Source organism: Lithobates pipiens, unplaced genomic scaffold (assembly GCF_037356315.1).
Source record: "Lithobates pipiens isolate NorthernLeopardFrog02 unplaced genomic scaffold, aLitPip1_a1.2 Scaffold_1, whole genome shotgun sequence".
NCBI lineage: Eukaryota > Metazoa > Chordata > Amphibia > Anura > Ranidae > Lithobates > Lithobates pipiens.
This window is the reverse complement of record NW_027507685.1, coordinates 142,634,391-142,660,148: the sequence shown is the minus strand read 5'-3', so window position 1 is coordinate 142,660,148 and position 25,758 is coordinate 142,634,391. Positions and strand designations below refer to the sequence as shown.

At 43.5% G+C, this 25,758-nt stretch overlaps 1 protein-coding gene across 3 annotated transcripts in view; it reads right to left on the bottom strand.

Annotated features, from left to right (window-relative positions):
- The window catches only part of FAM78A (family with sequence similarity 78 member A), a 137,063-nt gene that overhangs the window by 96,726 nt on the left and 14,579 nt on the right, over positions 1–25,758 (bottom strand). For 2 of the 3 annotated variants that reach the window (XR_013272387.1, XM_077477993.1), the window contains exon 2: positions 11,147–11,637. The exons of the other annotated variant lie outside the window; for it this stretch is intronic. Coding sequence is in view for 1 of the 2 variants with exons in the window: in XM_077477993.1 (XP_077334119.1) it covers positions 11,147–11,568 (422 nt within the window). In the remaining variant the exon portion in view is untranslated. The remainder of the gene's footprint in view (positions 1–11,146; positions 11,638–25,758) is intronic. 3 annotated transcript variants of the gene reach the window in all.

The window sequence follows — 25,758 nt, the reverse complement described above, 5'->3', positions numbered from 1 at the left end:
ATAGAGTAGGGTTGCCACTTTTTCTTCAGGTCAAACCTTTTAGTGGTGCACAGCAAAACATTTTTTTTAGCATACACTATAGCATTGTAACAGACCTGCGACACCTTTGGGCGCTCCAAAGAGAATAGTAATGTGGCGTGCACAGTGCCCCCTCACCCTCCTATCAGGCCCTGTTCCGAGCCAAATTTCTGTGTTAATATTCAAAACCCAAACTGACCAGGCAAATCCCGGACAGGTGGCAACCCTACCATAGAGGGATTACTTTGACACAGTTGGCAAGCTTAAACATGTATTGCAATATAAAAAGGGGGAAAACACTGCGCTATAACTAACCAACAAAAAACAGCTGCCAACACTTAAAACAAACAAAGTTCAACAATTTAGGACAGAAAATAGTGTAGCGCTTCTATTTAAGTGAATGTGGTAAACACACAAAGAAAATCAGAGTGCAATCACGGAAAAACAGATAAATTAGTGGTCACATAGGAAAAGTCCATAATCACATGGAAAAAGTCCAATTACAATCACAAATAGATAAAATCCTCTGTGATGTGACTGGTGCACAAAATAAGGTGGTAAAACTTCTTCAAAAGGGATAGGGGTTTTACTAGTCAGGTGCAACCCGGTATGTCAGCTTTTATTTTTGTTCATTTGTGATCACTCAGGCCGCGTACACACGGGCGGACTGTTCGCCCAACTTTGTCCGCTGAACAGTGTTTGGGCGGACAGTCCGCTCGTGTGTGGGCTTTCAGCGGACAGTTTCAGCGGACAGTTTGACGGACAAGGTTTTTCGGAATTTCCGAAAAACTGTCCGCTGAAACCTTGTTTCAGCGAACAGTCCGCTCGTGTGTAGGCTTGTTCGTCAAACAAAGTTGCGCGCATGCTCAGAAAGGATTTTCACGCCGAAAGCTATAATGCAGTGTATAGGACGTCGTATTTTTCGTCCCGTCGTACGTGCCGTTCACGTCATCGCGCACGGTTTCAGCAAACTGTTCGTCCGTCGTGTGTGGCCATGTCCGTCCATGCTAAGTTTGAGCGGACTGTTTGCCGAAACTGTTTGACGGACAAAGTTGGGCGAACAGTCCCCGCGTGTGTACGCGGCCTAAGTCATAATTTTTATTCAATTATTTGACTTTTAAATAAACCTGTTGGTTAAGATTTTCTGACCCGCACCATGTGGAGCTTTCTTTTTTCTTTTTTGGTTTAAATTTTATAAAATCCCCCACCCCCTGTTTGGGGTTGCAATTGCCAATTGAGTCACGTCTGAACTGGACAAAGAACCACTCCGGAGATCCCCCTGTGAGATACACCTTACGGTCTACAGTCGTGTGGAGTCTCTTTACCATCTGGACGGACCCTCACCAACCTACCTACTGGTCCTAGGTTAGGACCCCAAGTATTTCTGACTCAACCGTCGCAAGACCGTGTGAGTCCATCATATTCGGTAAGAGTATTTCACCTATTTCATTGATATCTGCAGACAAGCTGACATACCGGGTTGCACCTGACTAGTAAAACCCCTATCCCTTTTGAAGAAGTTTTACCACCTTATTTTGTGCACCAATCACATCACGGAGGATTTTATCTATTTGTGATTGTAATTGGACTTTTTCCATGTGATTATGGACTTTTCCTATGTGACCACTAATTTATCTGTTTTTCCGTGATTGCACTCTGATTTTCTTTGTGTGTTTACCACATTCACTTAAATAGAAGCGCTACACTATTTTATGTCCTAATGTATTGCAATATGTGTGAACTAAAAATCCCATTTTATTTTTTTTATTGCAAAGTTTGCTAGAAAATGTGCAGAGGCTTCAGCTAGAATTTCTAGTTTTAATGTGGTCACAACCCTTTGGCACTTGATGGATGATTAACATGTAAAAGCTATTGAGATTTAAGCACAGGTAACCTATTTCTGTAAATCTGAATGAACCGCACAAAGCTAATTCAGCTGGCTATACACTAGTAGATTTTCAAACAAATGTCCAAAAATTTGTATGAAAATTCTCAGTACATTTGATGACTTGATGAATATAATTTGCAAGTACTTCAAAACTGTATTTGCATTTAAAGGATAAGCTCACCTTTTGGAGCATATTACAGCTATATTTAGGGTGTAACATACCCCAGACTTGCTGATTACCCCCCTCCCTGGGATAACGGGTGGGGGATTTTCCCACTGCCACATCCTAAAAATGGCTTTGCCCACACAGCCGTGTCATTCCTTTCCAGGAATCTGTCAATGAGAACTCAATGGACTGCAGGTGTGCTCATCGGCATGCTCGTACTCCATTCACACTGCCTGCAGCTCTGTACCAAAAAGCCCATACAGACGTAGGGGCAACAGAGCTGCAGGCAGTGTGTGCAGGAGCCTGACTGACACTGCACCCCCAATCCAGTGATCGTGGGTGCAGTGCACTGCATGTCTCCTGTGAAAGAAATAATAAATGCACATTTTGCTTCATGCAAAAATTTCTGCATTTATTTTTATTTTTTCCAAAAAAGGTGAACATAGCTTTTAACCTTAGATTTTGAAATGAATGGACTTTCCTGAAGATAAAAAGTGTAACACTCCATCCACGCTTCATACCTAAAAAATCCTTCTGTGTATACAAAAGTAAGCACACATGTGATGTATGAAGTGACTAGGTATAGAACTTTTTTATTTCGTCACTTTATACTTCCCGTGTGTAGTCATTTTTGGCCAGGCTGTTTTGCACTTGTTTGTAAACACTGAAGAATTGGCAAAGTTCAGGGGCTATTTGCCAGATCAAGAAAGTTCAAAGATTTAAATTGGACTGCGTATGGGACTTTTACTTAGTCACTTTATATTTCATGTATGTGGCATTTAGGACTTATTTTTATTTGTATTATCGTATATATTTTTTTTCTGATGCCTCGCATTTATTGTTAGGTTTGTAGTGTGGAGCTCTTCACTTTTATCTGTTTTTTATGTGTATAGTGATTGCACGCATAGGTAGCAGCAGATCTATTTATTTCTCCATGGTGTGATATTATATTGTGTCTTCTGTGCTATTTAATAGCCTGGGGATTTTTTTTATTATTTATTTTATTTCCAAAGGAAATCCACAATCACTGTTAGGAAAAACTGTGGTTGAAAATTAATATTTAATTGACCCCACTAATTAGAAAATGGAGCGAATGTTCCTAAAATGAAACATTTTTAACAAACTTCTACTATTGTATGGCATCTGCAGGGGGGTAGGGGATCCCTATCAAGGTTCTATCCATGATAGGGGACCATTATAGCCCCGTCTTGGAGTTGCCTTGATTGCCTGGTAAATGGGCCCCAAACCTTGTGAAATTTCCAAGTTACCCTAAAGATTATTACCTCTCCCCCATGACGTTTCCACCAATCTATTGAATATTAGTTCACTTTGGATCAATTTAAGTTTATGGAGGGATCTTCCTGGTTTCCATTTACTCCCCCTATGACCAACGAGTACTGATGGGGCTGGCTTCTTCTATAAATGAACTTTAGTGACTCTTTGCAAAGCTGTTTAATCAATCTCTTGAATATCGATGTTGTGACAATACATATAATGGTTTGCAGCTCCAGCTGAAGCTGATTGGCGAAACATGTCGCATGAAGAGCATAAGAATTTGTCTTTATTTACCTTGGGCCAACTCAATATTGAACCCTACAGACTTCCCAGGTATGTAGGTGTTTTTGATCCTCAGGTTGAAGTGGTTACAGTACTTTTAAAATTAGTTTCTACTATTGTATGGCCAGTTTTAGAAGATTGTAAGACCGGAAAAAGAAAAAAATCTTCTACATGGCTAAGTTGCCTGGGAGTGACAGAGCTTCCTGACCCATTCTATTAGTAGCACAGCATCAGGAGCCAAAACCGATATTTCCATCACAAGTTTCTTAGAGTCCCTTCACCAGATAACCCCTGACACAGACAAAACTCAGACATTGCCAGACGTCCACCACAGAACGTGACTCAGGGCCATCAGCGTGAACGTTAAACTAAATACAGACAATGCAAACAGTTCTTCGCATTGTCCGTCAGTCCTAAAATTAATGACTGCAACACAATGGAGGGGAATGTGCTATGTGACATCCGGAGAAGGATATCACTGCTGGAATGTTCCACTAGGTATCCCGCACAGGGACTTCCCTATTGTTCTAATGGCTCTTCCTCTGAAAGTTCAGATTGAAGGTCAGGAAAGAAGTGTCTGCAACAGTGTAAAGCTGAGTGACTGACTTTAAAGTGGACCCTGCAGTTCAGTGCTACACGCCATCCCTAGGGTGAGCTTGGGGATAGCAGGGGAAAGACATCAAGGCACATACGTCCTGCCTCAGACTCATGTGGTTTTCCAAACCAGCTAGTAGATTTTCAAACCATTGTTCCTACATATTTTTGTACAAACATTTTCAACAGTTCATTTGATGACAAATGTAATTCAAAAGGTAAAAGTGTCATCAAGTCAAACCGGGACTTTTGAATTTATATATTAAAAGAACTAATTTCAAGGAGTGGAAACTGCATTTATTTTTCAACATACTCACCTGCTACATTTATACATGTAGCGCACCCCCAATGGAGCCGCAAGTATATTCCACAGAGAAGAGTCCAGTACTTTTTTTTTTTGTTTTATTAAGGGATATGAATTTGACTTCAGAACAATTCCAGGGACAACTTTTCTTATATAGTCTATATGCACGCCTCTGTTTCCTCCAGCACTCGCTTGCAATACTGCACTGGCATACTGATGGGTAATCTGACACAGGCCCCTTGTTGTGTAGCAAAAAAGAATGGGGATGCCCTATGAGGGCCTCCGAAAGCCTCCTCAGCACTTCTATTTAAGAGATGACCTGCCCCCTACCAGCCCATTTGCTGGGGAATGGCTGGGGCCCTCATAAATATGCCAAGAAGCTCCTCCTAGCACCCTCCCACTACATCTGGAAGCTTCTCGGTTCCAGAAAACGGGGAGGAACAAGAGATGCTGCTTGCTGAGTCATCCAGCCTCCCTGAATCACTCAACTCTGACCCAGATTTAACCCAGGCCTGGCACTCAGCTAAACCAATTTGCCTACACTAAAAAAACCTATTTACACCTAGCACACTAGCTAGAGGGTGCTACATACACATAGTCCAGCATTTAATGCCTGGAAAACTTCAGCATAGAAAGATTTGTCAGTACGCTTGAACCATCCTAGGACAGCCTGTTTCACTTTGTCATCTGTGCTGAAATGCTGACCTCTGAGGAACTCTTTTGGGGGTCCAAACAGGTAGAAATCACTCAGAGGGAGGTCCGGCCTATGAGGGGGATGTGACAATACCTCCCAGCCGAGTCGCTGTGATGTGCACCTAGTGCGGTGAACAGTATGAGCTTGAGCATTGTCCTGGAGAAACAGAACACACTTAGTGATCAAATCAGGCCGTTTTTTTACGCAGACGAATAAGTACATCACTCAGAACATGACATTAAGTGAAAAGCTGTCTTGGTACCCAGCATGCGCTAACTTTGAAAATGCAAATGTTCGTAAATGATTGTGTTCACTGTTCCCACAGAAAGATTCATCTCATCTAAATTTCACCACATTATGCGTTGATTGCCCAGGGTTAGGCGTTCCGCATGCTGAATGTTCACAGGAATGACTGCTGTGGGCTGGGCTCCACCACGGACAGGATCCTCACTGTCGGCTGTATGACCATCTTTGAAACGTTTACACCATTTAAATTTCTTATTGCGCCTGATCACCATACTGTGCTTGAAGTCTTCTGTAGATATCTGCGTGTTTTATGCCTTCGTTCACAAGAAACTTCATCACCACACCCTATACCATGCAGGCACTAACACTGTTGTCTGCCATCTTGATTAACTTGATTGGACTAGCCTGTGACATGGGTGTGTGCATATCAGTAATAGGACACACTTGCCACTTACTACCGCGTGTCTGCCATGCTACCATCCCTTTTATACCTGCAAAATTAAAAGTCCCGGTTTGACTTGAATGCCCCTCATATTTAACCACTTAAGGTCTGCCCTCTAGCAGTTTTACTGAAACAGGGCGGCACCTCTGCACCGGACCATGTATATGTACTTGATCTGGCTCCTCTGGGTAGGGGGTGCTCATGCTGTCACACACAGCAGGAGCCTAGCGGAGGGCACCGCAGACTTGATGTCCGCCTGCATCCGCTGATCATCTAGCAGAAAGGAAAAATGATGGCCTGCCTAACAGGAGGAAAGGCATAGGTCAGTGATGGCTAACCTTGGCACCCCAGGTGTTTTGAAACTACATTTCCCATGATGCTAATGCACTCTGCAGTGCAGTTGAGCATCACGGGGAATGTAGTCCAGAAACATCTGGGGTGCCAAAGTTCGCCATCTCTGCAAAGTAGGGACTAGGCTACATGTCTTCCCCTAGTAAAAGCACCTCCCACAGTACATATAAACAATGGGCAGGCACACAGTTAATCCTTTGATCGTCCCTGATGTTAACCCCTTCCTAGCCAGTGTCATTAGTACAGTATGTCACTTGCCTGATGAAGGGGCCCTGCATGGCTCAGAACCGAAACGTTGCTGTATATTTATCATGTGACCATGGAATAAAGCTTTAGACCCTTTTGAGGAAACCTTGGTGTGCTGATGACATTTCTTCAATCAGTCACTTTGATTGCCCCTGGCGTTAACCCCTTCCTTGCCAGTGTCATTAGTACAGCAGCAGTGCATTTTTTAGCACTGATCACTGTATTAGTGTCACTGGTCCCCAAAAAGCGTCAAAGGTATCAGTTATTGTTCGAATGTCTGCCGCAATATTGCAGTCCGCTATCATGCCATTACTAGTAAAAAAAAAAAAAAAAAAATATCACATAGTTTGTAGACGCTATAACAGGTATCCTCAAACTATGGCCCTCCAGCTGTTGCTACACGTCCAATGAGGCATTGTAAAACTCTGACATTCACAGACATGACTAGGCATGATGGGAATTGTAGTTCCTGAACAGCTGGAGGCCCATAGTTTGAAGACCCCTGCACTATAACTTTCGTGCAAACCAATCAATATACACTTATTGGGATTTTTTTTACCATAATATGTACAGTAGCAGAATACATATTGGCTTAAATTTATAAAGAAATTCGATTTTTTATTTTTTTTTATATAATATATACCAGAACGTAAAAATTATTGTTTTTTTTTTTTTTTTCAAAATTGTCATTGTTTTTTTTTTTTAATAGCACAAACAATAAAAAATGCAGAGGTGTTCAAATACTACCAAAAGAAAACTATTGCTGGGAAAAAAAAGGATATACATTTTATTTGGATACAAATTTTAGTTAAAGTAATGCAGTACCATATTGCAAAATATGGCCTGGTTATAGGGTGGGGGGGTGTTAAATCTTCCGGAGGTCAAGTGGTAAAGAAAAAAGTGTGCATTTAACATTAGATTTTGGAATGAAAGTTTTTTTTTTTTTTTTTTTTTTCAACTGACTCTGAGATGAGTCTCATAATGCCAAGACACTGCAGTTTTGCTGTCAATGCCCCAATTATTGCATGAGCCCATTCATGGCTGGTATTCTTTAAGATGTTGCATACGTAGTTTTCATTAGCAGACATAGCTTTGTTTTATACGCTTTTCCTCCTGAAGTGTATTTAGTTGGACTGACCCTTTAATTCAGTTATGATTTACAGCGTTTACTTTAATTTCTTCTAACAAGGGGAAATGAAGGCGTCTTTGCTAAACCTGACCACTCGAAGGTCGAAGCCGAGCATTTTAGAATGTGTAAGGTCAGAAAAAAATAAATCTAATTCCCAGAACGCGCAGTAAAAGTCGATGAAAAAGATAATGAAAACACAATCCCTGAGGCTGCAATCACTGGCATGACAAGAGCCTTGAGGATTTAATTCCACTGCTTATTCATATCCCGCTTGTTTCAAGCTCCATTTCAGAAATGGATTGTTTATAATAATTTTATTGGGTTTCATTGCTGGAACATCTACAGCCATGAAAATGATATCTTCCTTTAGACATCAATGTGACTCAGGAGGAGGCAAACCTGCTACATAATTTCTGGAGTCTGCTATCTCAGACAGGTCTTAGTGTGACAGTGAAGCTGGGTCCAGTGTGCCCACTCAGCGAACTTACCAGGATAGGAAGATAAATGGGCAGCACAGTGGCTAAGTGGTTAGCCCTTCTGCCTAGCAGCACTAGGGTTGCCAATTTGAATCCCAACCACACTACTACCTGCTTGGAGTTTGCATGTTCTCCATGTGCCTACGTGGATTTCCTCTGAGTACTCCGGTTTCCTCCCACACTCCAAAGACATGCTGGTAGGTTAATTGGCTCCTGTCTAAATTGGCCCTAATATGTGTATGTATGCATGTGAGCTCAGGACCTTGGATTGTAAGCTCCTTGAGAGCAGAGTTTGATGTAAACGTACAATAAATATGTAAAGCGCTGCATAAATTGATGGTGCTATATAAGTACCTGTAATAAATAAAGTTGCTATTGCTGACTTGTATTTGAGCTGCAGACAACAGGACTTGGTCATAGCAACTATGTTCACTGGCTTCATGCTTGTTTAAGTATTAAGAATGTCCTACTAAGAACCATGTAGCCACCAATCAGAGTCAAACTTTAAGGCTTGGTTCACATATATGCGAATCGGATGCATTTTGAACCACATCCGATTTGCATAACGTGAACCAGACCGGCTTTCAATGGAGCTGGTTCACATTTATGCAGGCCGGTTGCAGTGAAAATTAAAAAAGGGTCCTGTGCGTTTTTTCAGTCTGATTCAGGTGTGATATAAAGGAGTTGTAAAGGCTTTTTTCTCTTAATGCATTTTATGGATTAAGATAAAAAGCCTTCTGTGTGCAGCAGCCCCCCCAGTACCCCCTAATACTCACCTGAGCCCCCTCTCTGTCCAGCGATGTCCACGAGTCCCTCCGCCGTCCAGGACTCTCCTCCTGATTTTCTGAGACACAGCAGTGGCGCTATTGTCTCCCAAGGCTGTCAAACAGAGTCAGTCAGCCAATCAAGAGAAAGAGGGGGCGCGGATGAACGTCAGCTCCGCGTCTGAATGGACACAGGGAACTGTGACTCGTGTGCCTCCATAGCAAGCTGCTTGCTGTGGGGCCACTCAACAGGAGGGAGGGGCTAGGAGCAGCAAAGAGGGACCCGAGAAGAGGAGGATTCAGACTGCTCTCTGTGCAAATCCACTGCTCAAAGCAGGTAAGTACAACATTTTTGTTTTGAAAAAACCAGCAGAATCAAACCTGAACCGCTGAATGGAAACCGCACTGAAACCTACACCGCATATATGTGAGCCCAGCCCAAAGTAAAACTAAAGGCATTTTATTTTAAGTTTTGGATAAAGTGGAGTGGTATTATTACACCTGGCAGGTTTTTATTGCTTACTGTGCCCCCTTTTCATTACTTTGGAGGGATTTCTTCTCATTTCCTGTTTTGGCTTTGTGTCAGGAAGTGAAGGAAACCTCCCTAATTGGATACAGATGGCAAAAACCTGATTTTATAAACCTCTCTTACTCTATCCAAAATGAAAAAAAAAAAAAAAAAGCTTTACCTTTAGGCTGCTTTCACACTGAGAAGTTTTTCAAGCGATTTTGCGTTAAACTGCCTGAAAACCTCAAGAAAAATTCTGGGGCTGTGCACTTCCATTGCAGCTCCTCCATTGCATTCCATTCCATTCCTGCTTGCAACATTTTTGGAGCATGTTGGGGGTATTAAAAAAAACTGCCCTAAAAACGCTCCTCCCCATTGAAATGAATGGAAACAGCATAAAAAAAACTAAGCATTTTTGGTGCAGTTTCTGAGTGTCCTGTAAAAACTGCACTGCAAATGTTGCAAAAGCGCATAGGCGTTTTACTGGCAGTTTAGAAGTGAACCAGTGTGAAAGTTCGACTTTAAAGCAGAGTTCCCACTGTTAAATTTTTTTTTTTTTTTTTTTTTAGGATCCATATTGTTTGTTAATAAGGCTTATTTAGAGCATTCACATTTCTGTGCTGAATCAGATCTCAATTGCCAATTTAGTAGAGTTTCCATAGTGCTCCTGGGCATGTGAAGCCCACAAGCACTGACTGACCAACATGCACCGCCCGTTCTCGCGCATGCACCGTATGCAATGCTGTACACTTCTGACATAGCCATCACAACGGGCGGCGGCTTCGGAAGTGCCCGTCCCTGTTGTGATGGCAACAAAGCCCTCGGCGCTGCCCAGTGACTCCTGGGAAATGATGACAGACCTCTCCCAGGCTCACTAGCAAGCATGGGCGCTAAGGGAAATGACGTCAGGCGCCTTGGAGAGGAAGAGGCAGATTACGAGGGACCCCTTAGCAACAGACTTTCCAAAGGTTCTTATTTATATTTATTGCAGCTTAAAAATGTAAATAAAATGTTATGACTGGCACTCCGCTTTAAGGGCAGGGCTGATACTGATTGGGAGCTAAAGAAGAAATAACTCCAGGATCAGCAAAGCAGCCACGCAACTAGAATTTTTCAGGATGTCAGCAGTGGCAGGATACATACTGCTTTAAAAAGTTTATTTTAAGCAGCAGGGTTACAAATAGTGATGAGCTCAGGAATGTTCAGGTCCTAGTCTGAACCTGCCATGAAGCTGTCACCATACTGGACCAGTTATCTGTGGCCAGAGCATTCCCCATGCCTCAGCCACACATATACATTGGGCATGCATGCATGCATCTACGGGGTAAGGAATGCCTTAGATACTTATGATTGGCCTAGTACAGTGAGAGCTTCCTGGGGGGTCTCTCAGATGTGTACAAAAAAGGATTGAATGTTGGTTGCATTCAAATGAGTTGCTTAGTGTTTTTTGTATGTGATAAAAGGACAGCTTAGGCTGTTATACTATATGCAATACATATATGGATTTAAAATGAATTTGGTAGGATAGGAATATGAAAGCTGATACAGATTTTTTTGAACTTGCATTTTTCAGGGCCATCATCCTGAACCTTTACTTTACTACTAGCTGTGTCGCTGACCAGAAAAAATGCTTTACATAGCATAGCCAAAATGTAAATGTTTTTCCAGTCAGTGGTAAACGCATTAAGTAGTGAAGCAAGGATAAAAATACAATTTGGGTTTACGTGTTATTTGCCCCCAAATCTGCTTTGGTTTACACTTACATGCCCAAGTCTCCATAGTAGTTGTAGAACTCCATATGGTTGCAGGCCTGAATCCATCCCACCCTCCAGGTCTCCTTCCCGGTAATTGGAGGCACTAATACTTCAGCGGTGGCTCGAAAGTGGGGCGTCCTGTATCTCAGCACGACACTAGATGACTCGTCAATCCTGGTGGGCGTGGAATCAATGGTGGCTTTGATGTCTAGGACAGAAATGGACTCTCGGAAGACCTTGGGCTTGCAGCTTAGACTGTGGATGCACCCCATGGTATTTATCACCAGGGCAATCTCTAGAAGGCTTAGGCAGTCTTGAGGGAGACGACTCATGGAGACCAAGATGTTCTTCTTTCCATCCAAGTCACAACTGGATGAGACCTCGTCCCGACGGCTGTAGCTGACGTGGTAGATTTCCTTTGCTATATCCATAGAGATGGAATGAGGAGCATCTCAGAGATGCCAGCTATGTGCCGGTTCCAGGATTGCCCCGCTGGGTACCTGGAATAAGCAATATTTTTAGTTTAGCCGTGAAGAATAGCAGTTGTCATTACCTGTCATTTACCTGTCGTTAAGCGGTTTATTGTGATACCACTAGCATCCAATCAGCATCCATTTTTTACTCTGGGCGGAGCATAGAAGTAGAATCAGGAGAGGTTCCCTCCTCAGGTGCAGGGTGAGGAGTGCACAGATGGGATGGGAGTGTCTACCTATGTGTTGCCCCAACCATCTCCTGCAGTGCGCAGGACTAAGATGTCATGCTGATAGCGCAGCCCTGCTGATTACACTGAAGTGGCTCTTCCAGTGTAATCATTGGGATCCACTGTCACTGTGACAGGCAGCCCAGCTCTGTATCAGGGACACTAACACTTCTCCACATAGCCCAGCACACCAGCTGTCAAAGATGACAGAGCTCTGCTGATTACACTCTCACAGTGTAAGCTTCAGGGCTGGGCTGTTAGCATGAAATCTACCCCCTGCACTATATTCATTTATCAGTCATGTGTGACCCATTGGTATCTTTCTGTACTCCTCTCTATAAAGACAGCTTTTCACCTTAATTGGACCTCGTGTCCCATACCAGTGCCTGCCCCCCCCCCCCCCCCCACGTACTATGCTACCTCCTCATCCAGTATCTCCAGTGTAGTGCCTTTCCTTCTCTAGCAACCCCTCACTTTCATCCACTTCCCCATCCAGAACCCCCATATACCACTGCTCTGCTCCCCCCATACAGCATCCTCCCTGCGCTGTGACTCTCCTTCCTCTCTGGTATCCACCCTGTATTGCACCTGTATTGGGCCTCTCCTCCCCTGCATTGTATCTCTTTGCCTCTTCCACATCCACTTGTAGTTAAGCTCTGTTCCCCCTTGAGTGTTCCCCGGTATATTTACTCTTCTTCTCCATAGTGGCCCCCACCTTGTTCTTCTCCTCTATCCTCCTACAGTATCAATCTTTGATTTTCTGTCTGTTTGGTTCTGGTGGTCCTCCTGACCCAGCCCCATGGCCCTCCTGGCCTGGGGTGCGGAACCATGCATTCCGAGTCTCGGGGCTGGCTGGCCCGAGGCAACGCAACTGCAGGGACAGGCCCAAGTGGATTTTGAGGCCTACTGATCCAAGGGTGGTCTGGTGCCATCTCATCTGAAGGGAGAGGCCCAACAACTGAAAAAATTCCAGGGGAGGACTCTTCAGAAGAAGGCTGTGCGCAAGGCTGGCTTCTCTGAAGGAGCCTGGAGGCTTAGTTGAAGGACATAACCTGGATCTACACTCATACGGTATCGCTGGATCGGCTGAGAGAACCTGGTACCATATGTTAGCTCTTTAAATTCATGCAAGTCTGTGGCAGAGACTTTGTCAAGCACCCTACCGGCTGCTAGGCCTAGTGGGAGGAGGTCTATCCGGGGGTTGCAAAATCCAGCTGTGAAACGGTCTATATTCTCTGGATTTACTATAAGGACTTCCTTTAATTTTTGCAGTCTAAAATACCTGAACTTACTCCTAACCCTCTGCCCTCTATTTGAAAGACTCTGTTTTTTTTACAAATAAATAACCCAAAAGAAGAATCAGTGTCAGTTTCCACATTCTTTGATCCATCTACCACGGGAATCCCTAGACGGAGAAGCAAACAAGGAGGTAAAGGTAAGCCCAATAAAACCAGCAGCTCCTTCGAGGGTTAGTGCTACACCACCATTAAGAGTTTCATTATATTTGTTGGGGAAATGCATGAAAATGCAGTTGATCCTGCCAGAAATCTTGTTAGCTTTCTGTGCTTTCATCTGTGCTGTATATTGTTAAAGAGGAGTTCCACCCAAAAGTGCAACTTCCACTTTAAGGACTTCTCACCCCCTGACATGTCACATTTGGTATGTCATTTTTTTGTTGGGGGGGGGGTAGGGGGAGTGGGTACCTAGTTTTGACAGGTACTCCACTCCCATTTCCGTTCTCACGCCACCTAGGCAACTCCTCCTCTCCGACTTCCACCCTAAAATCTTGTGGGACATGTCACAGGTCCCAGAAGGTTGCTCAGCCATTCAGGACGCACATGTGCAGTGTGAACACGGCTGTGAAGCCTCAAGCTGTCACAGCTGGGTGCCCACACTTGCAAAGCCAGAGAGGAGAGGGAGAGGAGCAAGGCTTCGGGCGGCCGCATCGCTGGACCGTGAGACAAGTGAGTGTGTGTGTGTGTGTTTATTAAAAGTCAGCAGCTTCACTTTTTGTAGCTGCTGACTTTTTTTATTTTTAAATTCTTTATTTAACCACTTCAGCCCCGATAGAATTTACCCCCTTCCTGACCAGAGCACCTTTTTTTCGGCACTACGTCGATTTAACTGACAATTGTGCAGTCATGTGACATGGCTCCCAAAGAAAATTGACGTCCTTTTTTTCACACACATAGAGCTTTTTTTTGGTGGTATTTGATCACCCCTGCGGTTTTTATTTTTTGCGCTATAAACAAAAAAAGAGCAACATTTTGAAAAAAAAAACGCATTATTTTTTACATTTTGCTCTAATAAATATCCCCCAAAAATATCTAAAAAAAAATTTTTTCCTCAGTTTAGGCTGATACGTATTCTACATATTTTTGGTAAAAAAATTGCAATAAGCGATTATTGATTGGTTTGCGCAAAAGTTATAGCGTTTAAAAATAGGGGATAGTTTTATGGCATTTTTTTTTAATAATTTTTTTTTTTAAATGGCAGCGATCAGCGATTTTTATCGTGACTGCGACATTATGGCGGACACATCGGACATTTTTGACACATTTTTGGGACCATTGTCATTTATACAGCAATCAGTGCTATACAAATGCACTGAGTCCTGTGTAAATGACACTGGCAGTGAAGGGGTTAACCACTAGCTGGCAATGTAGGGGTTAAGTGTGTCCTGGGGCGTGGTTGTGTGTGACACGTCACTGATCTCTGCTCCAATCACAGGGAACAGAGATCAGTGACACTGTCATTAGGCAGAATGGGAGATGCTTGTTTACATTAGCATCTCCCCGTTCTTCCTCCCTGTGAGGCAATCGTGGGTATCCCTTACAGTGGCAAGCACTCACGGTGCTTGCCACACGCACCCGCTGGCCGCCTCTTAAAGGGCAACGTACAGGTACATGATTCTGCCTGTACAAGACCTTCTGCCGACGTATATCGTCGTGAGGAGGTCGGCAAGCGGTTAAAGATGTGACACAGATACAAACAATAAGACAACTTCGCATTGCATATAGATTGTGATGAGGGCATCAAGCACACCAACTATACAAAATAAATGCACGTGAGTGAAGGGAGCCACGGAGTCTGGCCCACTCCACTAGTTGAAGTCTAATACAGGGTAAATATCAACTTCTGTGCCCATCACTTTTTGTTTTTTAATTGAAAAGGAGTGATGGAAACGAGAGAAAAAGATAAAAAAAGAGGAGAGAGGGAGAGAGAGAGTGGGAGAAAAAAAAAGGGAGCAAACCAGGGGTGGGGGTCACCCCCAGGGAGCCATGATCAATAGCACTGAACAGGCGGTGGGGATCTTAGACGGTGGATCCTAGCGTGTATTGGTGGAACTCGTCAGAGAAGCGAAAGATCCCAGTAGAACCATCTGGACTTATGTTCCTCTGACTTATCTCATCTAAGAGGGAGGTCAGATCTTCCAGTTGCTCAATGTCCTTCACTCTCGCGAACAATTAAGCCACCGTTGGTGCAGACTGTTTTTTCCAAATAGGTGGGATGCTGGCCCATGCAGCATTAAGGGGATGTTTGAGAAGGGATTTATGATAACGTTTCCTTGATGGGAGTTAAGGTTGAGGACATAGTGGGCAGAAAAAAAAAACAGGTTTCCTACACTTTTCCTTCCCCTCCATTACCCTTGTTGTGCATCTCTCCTTCCACTCCAGTAAAATCCTGCAACCCCTACTATATAATATAACCCCTCCACCTTATTCTGCCAGGGAGTAGATGGCATGCCAGCCACTGGGAGATTCACTTGCCAGCCATTGGGGACATAATGGAAAAACATGTTACCCATGTCTCAAAATTGGTATCCACAGGAGAGAACAAAATACCATCATGACTTTCAACTGCAGTCAATTACACCCAGGGGTAAACTGGAGACTCTTGATAAACACAGCTAAGTGACCTTGCTGAATACATTTCTTGAAGTCATATATTATTCACTCATAATCTTTTTGGTGCATTGTACTGTGGAAAATTAGATTTTGTCAGTAATATTAACTTTCTAGAATTTCATGTGGGTATCATGTATTACTATAGAGCAGATTTTGCTGGTTGGAAGCTGAAGAGTGGGAAATTTGAGTCGAGAGTGAAAAAAAAGTTTTGCTTTTGACTGCTGGTGTTTGCTGTGTTTTTGCATTTTTAGTTTTTTCGTTTTATTGTCACTTTTTACATGGACCTTTTTTTTCTTTCCTTCTTTGACTACTTATTAAGGGGAGTGGTTAATTGGTCAAGCTCTAGAATGTGTCAGGTCCTATATAACTTACTGTTGACCTCATTTCTGAATTTGCTCATTCTTGAGCTTGCACTTTTTGCTTGCTAGAACTCTGACCAAGTGGAACTTTGACTAAGTGGTGAGTTAAAGGGGTTGTAAACCCTCGTATTTTTTCACCTTAATGCATCCTATGCATTAAAGTGAAAAAACTTCTGACACAGACCAGTCCTCCATCCCCCCTCCCCCCGTTTTACTCAAGCCCGTTCGTTCCCTCGGCGGAGATGCACTCACCCTCTATACCCGGGGGTTCCTGGCTCGGATTGGATAGATTGATAGCAGCGCAGCCATTGGCTCCCACTGCTGTCAATCAAATCCAATGACATGGGCGTGGGGGCAGGGCCGAGTCGGGATTCTGTGTCTATGAATGCAAATGCTGGACTCGGGAGCTCGCCCGCAAGGTAAACCCCAGGGAGAACGCTTCTCCTAGGAGGTTTACCAATGTGAGAAACGACCCCAGAAGACGATGGTCGGGGCCACACTGTGCAAAATGAACTGCACAGTGGAGGTAAGTATGATATGTTTGTTGAGCACCCTAACAGATTCGCCAAGTTGGGTGAAGATGTGGGGGTGGCAAGCTCAGAGGTAGCAGACCTGGAAGTCACTGCTACTCCTAACAGACGGGAGATAAGCCCATCTAGTAGGGCTGGTAAGGGTAGTGCAGGTAGGCCTAGACAGTTGGTGATTATAGGATTCTATGATCAGAAGGGCTGATATAAGAGAATAGTTTGAGAATAATTTGTCACCCGGATTGCCTCAACCAAATGGTTTGCTGTCTCCCTGGTGCTAGGGTTCGGCATGTAGGGGACCGGGTTAATAAATTACTGGGAGGAGCTGAGCATGACCCAGCTGTCTTGGTCCACATTGGAACCAATGATGGAATATATGGAAAGTTAAAGAGGAGGGCCGGTTAAAAAAAAAAATTAAAAGTCAGCAGCTGCAAACACTGCAGCTGCTGACTTAATAAGCCAACTTACCTGTCCAGGGCGCCCGCGATGTCGGCCGCCCGAGGCCGACCCGTCCCTCGGCTCTTGGGTCCCGGCGCCGCCATTCTTTCTAAGGGAAACAGGCAGTGGACGCCTTGCGGCTTCACTGCCCGTTTCCTACTGCGCATGCGCGAGTCGCGCAGCGCTTTTGTGAATGGGACGTGCTGTGTTCTGGGACACACAGTTCCCAGAAAACAGAGCGACCCATTACCCAGAAGACGCCGCACGGAGGAGAGAAGAAAGAAGATCTCCGCGGAGGAGGAAGAGGCAGATTAGGATGATGTGCCTAGCAACAGGCATTTCTGGTAAGGAAAAAATAATAATTTTCATTTTTTTTTTTAAGATTTTTTTCTAATTTTTAATGTATTTTTTTTTTTCAGGGTGGCCCTGCACTTTAAGAACCAATTTAATGATCTAGGCTGCAAGTTGAAGGGAAGGACCTCCAAGGTGATATACTCTGAAATATTGCCTGTGCCATACACAACACAGGAAACACAGGGGGAGATTAGAGAACTGAATGCATGGCTAAAGACCTGGTGTAAGAAGGAGCAATTTGGGTTTTTAGAGCACTGAGCTGACTTTTCATTGGGGTGCAACCTATATGCTAAAGATGGTTTGCACCTAAATGGAAGGGGGTCTGCTGTGCTGGGGGAGAGGTTTATGGGAAGGCTGGAGGAGTATTTAAACTAGGATTGAGGGGGAGGGTGAATGAGATTATAATGGAGCAGACAGGCCAGAGAGGGGTCAGCCACAATTGGTGGGTGGAATGGGGAAATATGGGGGGCTATGACAGGTAATATGAAGGTTACCATGTTACAAACACCCATTGGAAATGGTACTACTTGTACTAAAATAAAATAAAATATGCAAAATAAGTGTGCAAAATGTGACATTGAATTAAAGTGTTTGTTCACCAATGCCAAAAGTCTGCCAAGCAAAATAGGTGAGTTGGAAGCAATGGTGCATGAGAAAAATATGATTTAACATGACTGGGCTAGTAATAATCCTGGTTACGCTCTCTTTCAGAAATGCAGGATAAAAGAGAGGGGTGGTGGTGTCTGTCTATGTGACAAGTGTGAAAGAGGACCTAGTTGATGGAGAGTGTGATGAGTCCGAAGCATTATGGGTGGAACTGTACATGGGTGTGCATACTACAAAGGTTGTCATTGGAGTTTGTTATAGACCTCTCCGTGTTAATGAGCTCCTTGCACAGATAGGAAGGGCTGGGACAGTGATAATATTGTGGGAATTTAACTACTCGGAAATTGACTGGAGTAATGGCACTGCTTGAGCTGTTAAAGAGCAAAAAGTTTTATAGACCTATTACAAGACAATTTTATGGTGCAGTTTATTGAGGCCCCGACAATGCAGAGCTTATTACCAATATTCATAGAAAAGAACATCTGGGTAGCAGTTACCATAACATGATTTCATTTAATGTTAGCTGTAAGCAAAAAAGACATACAGGAAATATAAAAACACTTAACTTTTAGCTCTTGTACACACGATCGGACATTCCGACAACAAAATCCGTCTGATTTTTTCAGACGGATTTTGTCCGAACCTGGTGTTGCATACACACGGTCGTACACAGTTGCCAGAAAATCCGATCGTTCATAACGTCATGACGTAATTCAGTTACGACGGGACTACCTTCAGGCTAGTAGCCAATAGCTTTGGTCTAGGAATTTGATCTGAGCATGCGTGGCACCTTGTCCGATCGGAATTTGTCTGATCGTTTGTAGAGAATTCCAATCGGATCATGTTGTCGGAAAGTTTTATAGCCCAGCTCTAAAACTTGGTCCGTCGGATATTCCGATGGAAACAGTCCGATGGAGCCCACACACTGTCGGATTATCCGACAAAATGGTCCGATCTGACATTTTCCATCGGAATATCCGACCGTGTGTACAAGGGCTAAGAGAGAACATTTTCCAAGGATGAGGGATGCTCTTCAAGACCTAAACTGGGAGTGGATATTGGCATCAATGGACACAGAACAGAAATGGGAATTCTTCAAAAAGACTGTATGCAAACTCACTGCAAATTATATTCCCATGGGCAATTAGTTTAAGACTAAAATTAAAACCTATATGGCTCACAGCCAAAGTTAAAAAGGAAGTAAAATCTTCTTTTTTAACCTACAGGTAAGCCTATAATAAGGCTTACCTATAAGTCATGAAAATATCTCGTAAACTCGCACAGTTTAGGAGGTATTTACTATATACGCTGCCTATGATGTCATCGGTGCATGCGCTCTGAAGGCATGGCCGTCCGTGCTGTTTCTTCAGAGCCCCTTGTCATGAACGGCGGCCACCGCGCAGGCACAGGAGTAACGTCATTGCGGTTTTGCCCACTCACAACGTCGGAGCCCACGAACTTGGAAGGTAATACCGGGGAAGATGTCAGCCGTCTCAGCGGTGTGCGGGCGCCCCCGCTGCAGGGCTTCGTTCTAAGGGAAGTATTTACCATACTGAGCTAGTATGCGATGCATACTAGCTCATTATGCCTTTGTCTTACAGGGCTTCTTTAAAAAAATCTATAAAAATAATAAGAAAAGAGCTTTTAAAAAATATAAAAATGAACACTATCATCATTTAAAGCGTTTGTTAACCTAAATTTAATAAAAATTTATTCTGCTCCTTTAAAGCATGTTATACAACACAGTGCTTGTGCTTTGTAATTTGGCTCTCTGTATCACCTGAAATACCTGTTGATCCTGCCAGTTCCTGCAGTCCCCCCTGTAAACTGACCACGGTTAATCATGGCTGCTAAGCCCTGAGACCGTAGTCAGTTTGTGTGCCTCAGTCGTCCACAGCCCTGCTCTCTGCTCTCCTCTATCTCCTGTGTCCTCCTCCCCCCTCCCCTCCTTGCCTGTCAGCTAGTCTGTGTGTGATCCACCATTCCCCTCCCTTTGTAGTACCATTCTGAGCAGTGCACACATTACTGCACACAAGCACTGCCAGCCCCACTGCTAGTATAACCTGCAGTATATACTGTATGCCTTTTTGTAAAATTATTTTTCTAATACCTTATTCATTCTCCCCGATCCGTGTTCACGTGACTGCCCGTCGCTCTCTTACTCCAATGTATACACTAGGGACGGAGGTCATGTGACCACCCAGCGGACATCAGAGGGAGAGCTTGGCCCCTCCCTCCCTAGTACATACAGCGGAGGGAGAGACCAATGGGCAGTCATGTGACCGCTGATCGGGAAGAATGAAGAAGGTATTTAGAAGAAGAATTTTACAAAATGCCATGCAGGATATACTACAGTTTATACTAGCAGTGGGGCTGGCAGTGCTTGTGTGCACAGCCTTAACAACCCCTTTATATGTTAAAAAGAATATAATAAATCATGTAAAAGGAAATCAAGGACACATCAATTCTAAATAAATGACAGATTGCAAAAGATAGCAGGACAGACCCCAAAAAAGTCTTCAAATATATTCGTAATAAAAAGGTCAGATCTGAGCATGTAGGTCCTTTACAAAATAATCTGGAGTGGTTGACTGGGGACAAAGAGAAGGCACGTTTCTGAAATACTTTCCTTAGCTTTATGTATACAAAGGAGCATGGGGGAGCCCATGTCCATAATGGTTATAGTATTGCCCCAGATGATCCACAATGGCTCAAAAGTGATATGGTCCAGAAATATTTTGACAGAATAAAGAAGGATAAAGCACCAGGACCTGATGGCATCCACCCACAGATTCTATAAGAATTGAGATCTGTCATTTCAAAGCCATTGTTTCTAATTTTTAGGGAGTCCTTAATGTCTGGAATAGTACCACTGGATTGAGGTATGGCTAATGTGTTGCCTATATTTAAAAATAAATTTAAAAATTATTTTTATTATTATTAAACTATGCCTTGTAATTTTGATATAATTTTGTATACCTTTATGACCACCTGCCCATGTTAAAGTCCTCTCCCCAGAGGAGTATATGTCTTTTCAAATTGTCTTGCTTATTAGGATGGGGTTTTGGTAGGCTTTTTTAGACTTGCGGTCTGGGGCATCTTGTTCAATTCGTTATATTTAAAAAGGTATCAAAGTCTTTACCAAGTAACTATAGACCTGTTAGTTTAACTTCTGAAGTTAGTTATAAGGAAGATACTGGAGAATTTAATAAAAGACCACATAGATGAGTTCTTGCTGGAAACAGGGTGAGTATTTTTTGTAGCCCCTTTTTATTAAATAGGGGCTTTTACTGTATGTCAGTTTAGTTTTTGGCTGGGCTCAGTCTGTATAGTCTTTCACCTGGTCTTCCCCTAAGCTTAAAGTATAACTAAAGGGAAAACTTTTTTTTTTTTGTCCGTTTTGGATCTAGTGTGGAGGGATTAGAACACCAAGTTTTATTGCGGTCTGTGCTCCTGTTAAGGAGATTCACCCTCTTTTATTTGTTCTGTTTACCATTGAAAGTGAAAGTAAAAGAAAACCCCAAATTCTGGGTCGTCATCAGAAAAGTAATAGAATGGAAATCCTCAAATGGGGACACTAGTTCTGGTGAGATAGGGTTCCCAAAGAAATCCCCTTAATTTGCAGAGATTTCCTCTTCCTGTTTGGATATGGAACAGGAAGTGAAGGTAAATATCTGCAATGGGACACAGATGGCGAAAAAAAAAAAATTTCACGGGTTATAACCCTCCCTTGCTCTATCCAAAAAAAATGTTTTTCCTGTAGTTATATTTTAAGTTGGCTTGTGATTTTTCACTGTCACCAGTAGATGTCACTGGTATCACTGGTCATAGTATGAGATTTCACAAACAAAACTAAGTTATGAATATTTATATTTTCTTCAGCCAATCCAGTAGGAGGTGTATGCCACTGGTGCAGGCTGGAAGAGGTTATAAATACTTTGGACAGGCTTCTGGCGTGCTCGATCTCTTCCCCTGGGCTGTGGTCTAGGATAGTGCTATCGTATGCTGTTAGTTTCAATAGCCTGTTTTGGGACCTAATATGTGCTGAAGTGGCCCTGAAGCTGTCCTGCCTGATCTGGAGGAAGCTGTGCCAATGTTGAAGCGTATGGAAGGGCCCATGCTGGAGAGAATCAGGAAGAAGACCTGTCTCTCAGAAGGGCCTGGTGACTCACTTGGAGGACTCGCTGAAATTAGGGAACATGCTTACAGCGCTGCTGGTTGGGCATAAAGATTCTGACACTGTGAAGCTGAACATTGATCTGGATCTGGAGTGTTGGTAAGTGATCTGCAATGGTATCTGGGTCCCCTAATCCTCACCTCCTTGACTGCAATAAAACTTTAAAAAGACAAAAGTAACTGGTGCTCAATATCCTTTCTCAGTCCCCCCATTTTAGCCACTGAGCCCTGGGGTTTAATTCTAGCCTGCCCCTGACCTATGTAGGTGCTCTCCTGCCTTTGCGGTGTCAGAGGGGTGCTACACTTTTGATAATACCTGCTCTCACTTCCTCATTCCTCACCTAAGCGAGGATAATGCCTGCCATCGCATCCTACTGGAATAACATCAGACATCCCAGGAGGCAACAGTACCAGGCTCACAGCAGTTTTGTGTTTACTGCATAAGCAGTAGGGGGCCGGCTGTAAGTTATCAGGAAGTGACAGCTAGCTCCTAAAGCCAAGATGGCAGTGCAGATGATCTGAAAGCCTGAGAAGAATTGGCTGCAATGAAGACAGCACTGGAATTCGAGGGCTGGTAGGAATATGTTGTCTGGCTCGGGGTGAAAATTCAGTACCATTAGCAGTAACCCCGTGCCAGACTCGGGATAGCATCGCTGGATCCAGGATGAGTTTACTTAACTTATCCCCTGGACCCAGCGATGTCCCCCCGCTGTGCAAGCGGCTCGTCCTCCGCTCAATCTATCATGGAGCCGAGCTCCGTTCCCTGCGAGTGTTGCGACGCACGGGGACGGAGAACGGCGCCAAATTCAAAAAGTAAAGCGCACACATTACATACAGTATAATGTTATCTAATAGATTACATTTCTGTATGTAATTATTTCACATCCCCTTTGTCCCTAGTGGTCTGCCCAGTGCCCTGCATGCAGTTTTATATTATTTATATATTCTATTATATTACATTTCCATGAAAAATAATTGTACCACTTTCAACACCTAAAATCTGAAATAATCATATGCCAGGGAGGTTAAATCTACCATTTAAAGCGTTTCATTATATTTATAATGCATAAAATTCCAGTTGTTCCTGCCAGAAATCTTGTTAGCTTTCTGTTCTCTTCTGTACTGTATTCTTGAGCATCATACATGGCGAGCAGAAAAAAAACGCATTTGGCATTTATTTTTTTCGTTCTGTAAATGCACCTGTTATCCCTATGTGTCCATGTATACACTTACTGGCTGAAAAAAAACATCACCAGCAAGTTTAGAAAAGGAGCATATGGGTAGGAAAATTGTTGGAACATGCATACGTGCGCATTAATTCTAGACATGTTTAGGCGTGTTCGTTGAGTGAGGGGAGAGGGTAAAAGAAGGTGGATCAGCATGTCAAATGGGCCCACAATGTAGCAATCCTGTAACCGCGTGCAATGCACACAGTTGTGCTGTTGTTGGTCACCATTTTCAGAGTTAAAACAGGCCACGAGGAGGTGACGTATTGCCTCCCCACCACCTGCCAAACACCCTTTGAAAAGCTATCCATCACTGATAGTACTTGAATGCTAATAGCTGCACATGTGCATGTGTCCTTACTGAGTATGCAGCTTCTTTATCTTTTAATCCTTGTCTTTGTTCCAGCTTAAGCTGGTGCCATGACTGATGCCCCAGGTTTCCTGTTTCAGGGTGGCTCTTTTCTCTTAAAGTGTCCTATAGAGTCACCCTTGCATGTAGGGACTAGAGTTGTGTCTCCCTACACTGTGTTCAACAATGGATACAAAAAGCCCCATAGCCTAGGATGGCAAGGCACTCCCCTGCTCCTGCCTTCTCTTTTCTGCAAAAACAAACAAAATGGCTCCAGATTGTACTGTCCACTGTTAACACTTTGCTGTAATTTCCAGAAATTCATGAAAGCCTCTCTGCCAGAACACACCGATCAGTGGCTGCGAGCACTGATTGGATGCTGATCGGCTGCTGATTTTCAAGCATGCTTGTTTGACAGAAGCTGTACTTGAGATCAAATTCTTTCAGACAGCAGCTGTACACATGGGTTGAAAGTCAGACAATTTCTACAATAATGGCTCGTGCCGACATTGGGCCTGTTTGTATGAGGCCTTAAGGTCAGGGCTCTGTGCAGATCACTTAAAGCGGAGTTCCACCAAACAGTGGAAGCTCCGCTCATCTGCCTCCTTCCCCCCCTCTGGTGCCACATTTGGCAACTTTCGGGGGAGAGGGGAGCGGGTACCTCTGCCCCCTCCTCTTTCCTCCACCACTGGGCCAGTTAAAAAGCACAGTTCGCTTCGCACATGTGCAGTACAGAAAGGCTTCACTGCGGAGTCCCCTTACTATGAATGGCGATGACAGCATCCAAGAGCCAGTGGGAAAAATTAGCTGGTATGCCGACGTCATGGGCTCCCTGGACAGGTAAGTGTCCTAATATTGAAAGTCAACAGCTACATTTTATTTTTATAGCTGTTGACTTTTATTTTTTTGGTGGGGGGTGGAACTACTCTTTAACCACTTCAGTCCTGAGAGATTTTACCTCCTTCCTGACCAGAACACTTTTTACAATTTGGCACTGCGTTGTTTTAACTGACAATTGTGCGGTCATGCAATGCTGTGCCCAAACTAAATTTGAGTCCTTTTTCCCACAAATAGAGCTTTCTTTTAGTGATATTTGATCACCTCTACGGTTTTTATTTTTTGCGCTCTAAACAAAAAAGACAATTTTGAAAAAAAACAATATTTTTTACTTTTTGCTATAATAAATATCCCCCAAATTTAAAAAATAAAAATAAAAATGTCTTTATCAGTTTAGGCCACTATGTATTCTTTTACATATTTTTGGTAAAAAAAAATTGCAATAAGTGTAAATTGATTGGTTTGTGCAAACATTATAGCGTCTACAAACTATGGGAAAGATTTATGGCATTTTTATATATTTTCTTACTAGTAATGGTGATCTGCGATTTTTAGCAGTATTGCGACATTGCGATGGACAGATCGGACACTTTTGACACATTTTTGTCACTGGCAGGGAAGGGGTTAACACTAGGGGTGGCGATCAAGGGGTTAAATGTGTGTTCCCTCAGTGTGTTCTAACCATATGGGGATAGGACTGAGTAAGAGAGGAGACATGGCTGTTCCTATTTACTAGGAACAAAAGGCATGTCTACTCTCCTCTGACAGTACAGGGATTTGTGTGTTTACACACACAAATCCCTGTGCTGGCACTCGTTCATGCAATCTCGCATGGCCAGCGGCAATTGCGACCACCAGCCACGCACATTGGGGCCACCGCCATGCCACGGAGCACGCGTATCCTCTGGTGGCCAAAACAGGGAAGGACATACCCATACAGGGTTTCACCCAGGAGAGCCATTCTGCCCCAGTATATCTGCGTAAGCCAGTCGGGAACCAGTTAAATTCCATCCACACCAAACCATGTCTTAATGAAGATGGCTTTACTGCAATAATAATAACGGGCCTTTCACAAACTGTTGCCAATGAAAGCCCATGTCTTGACTGTTGAGGAGGATACTGTAGGCTTAAAGCCATAAAT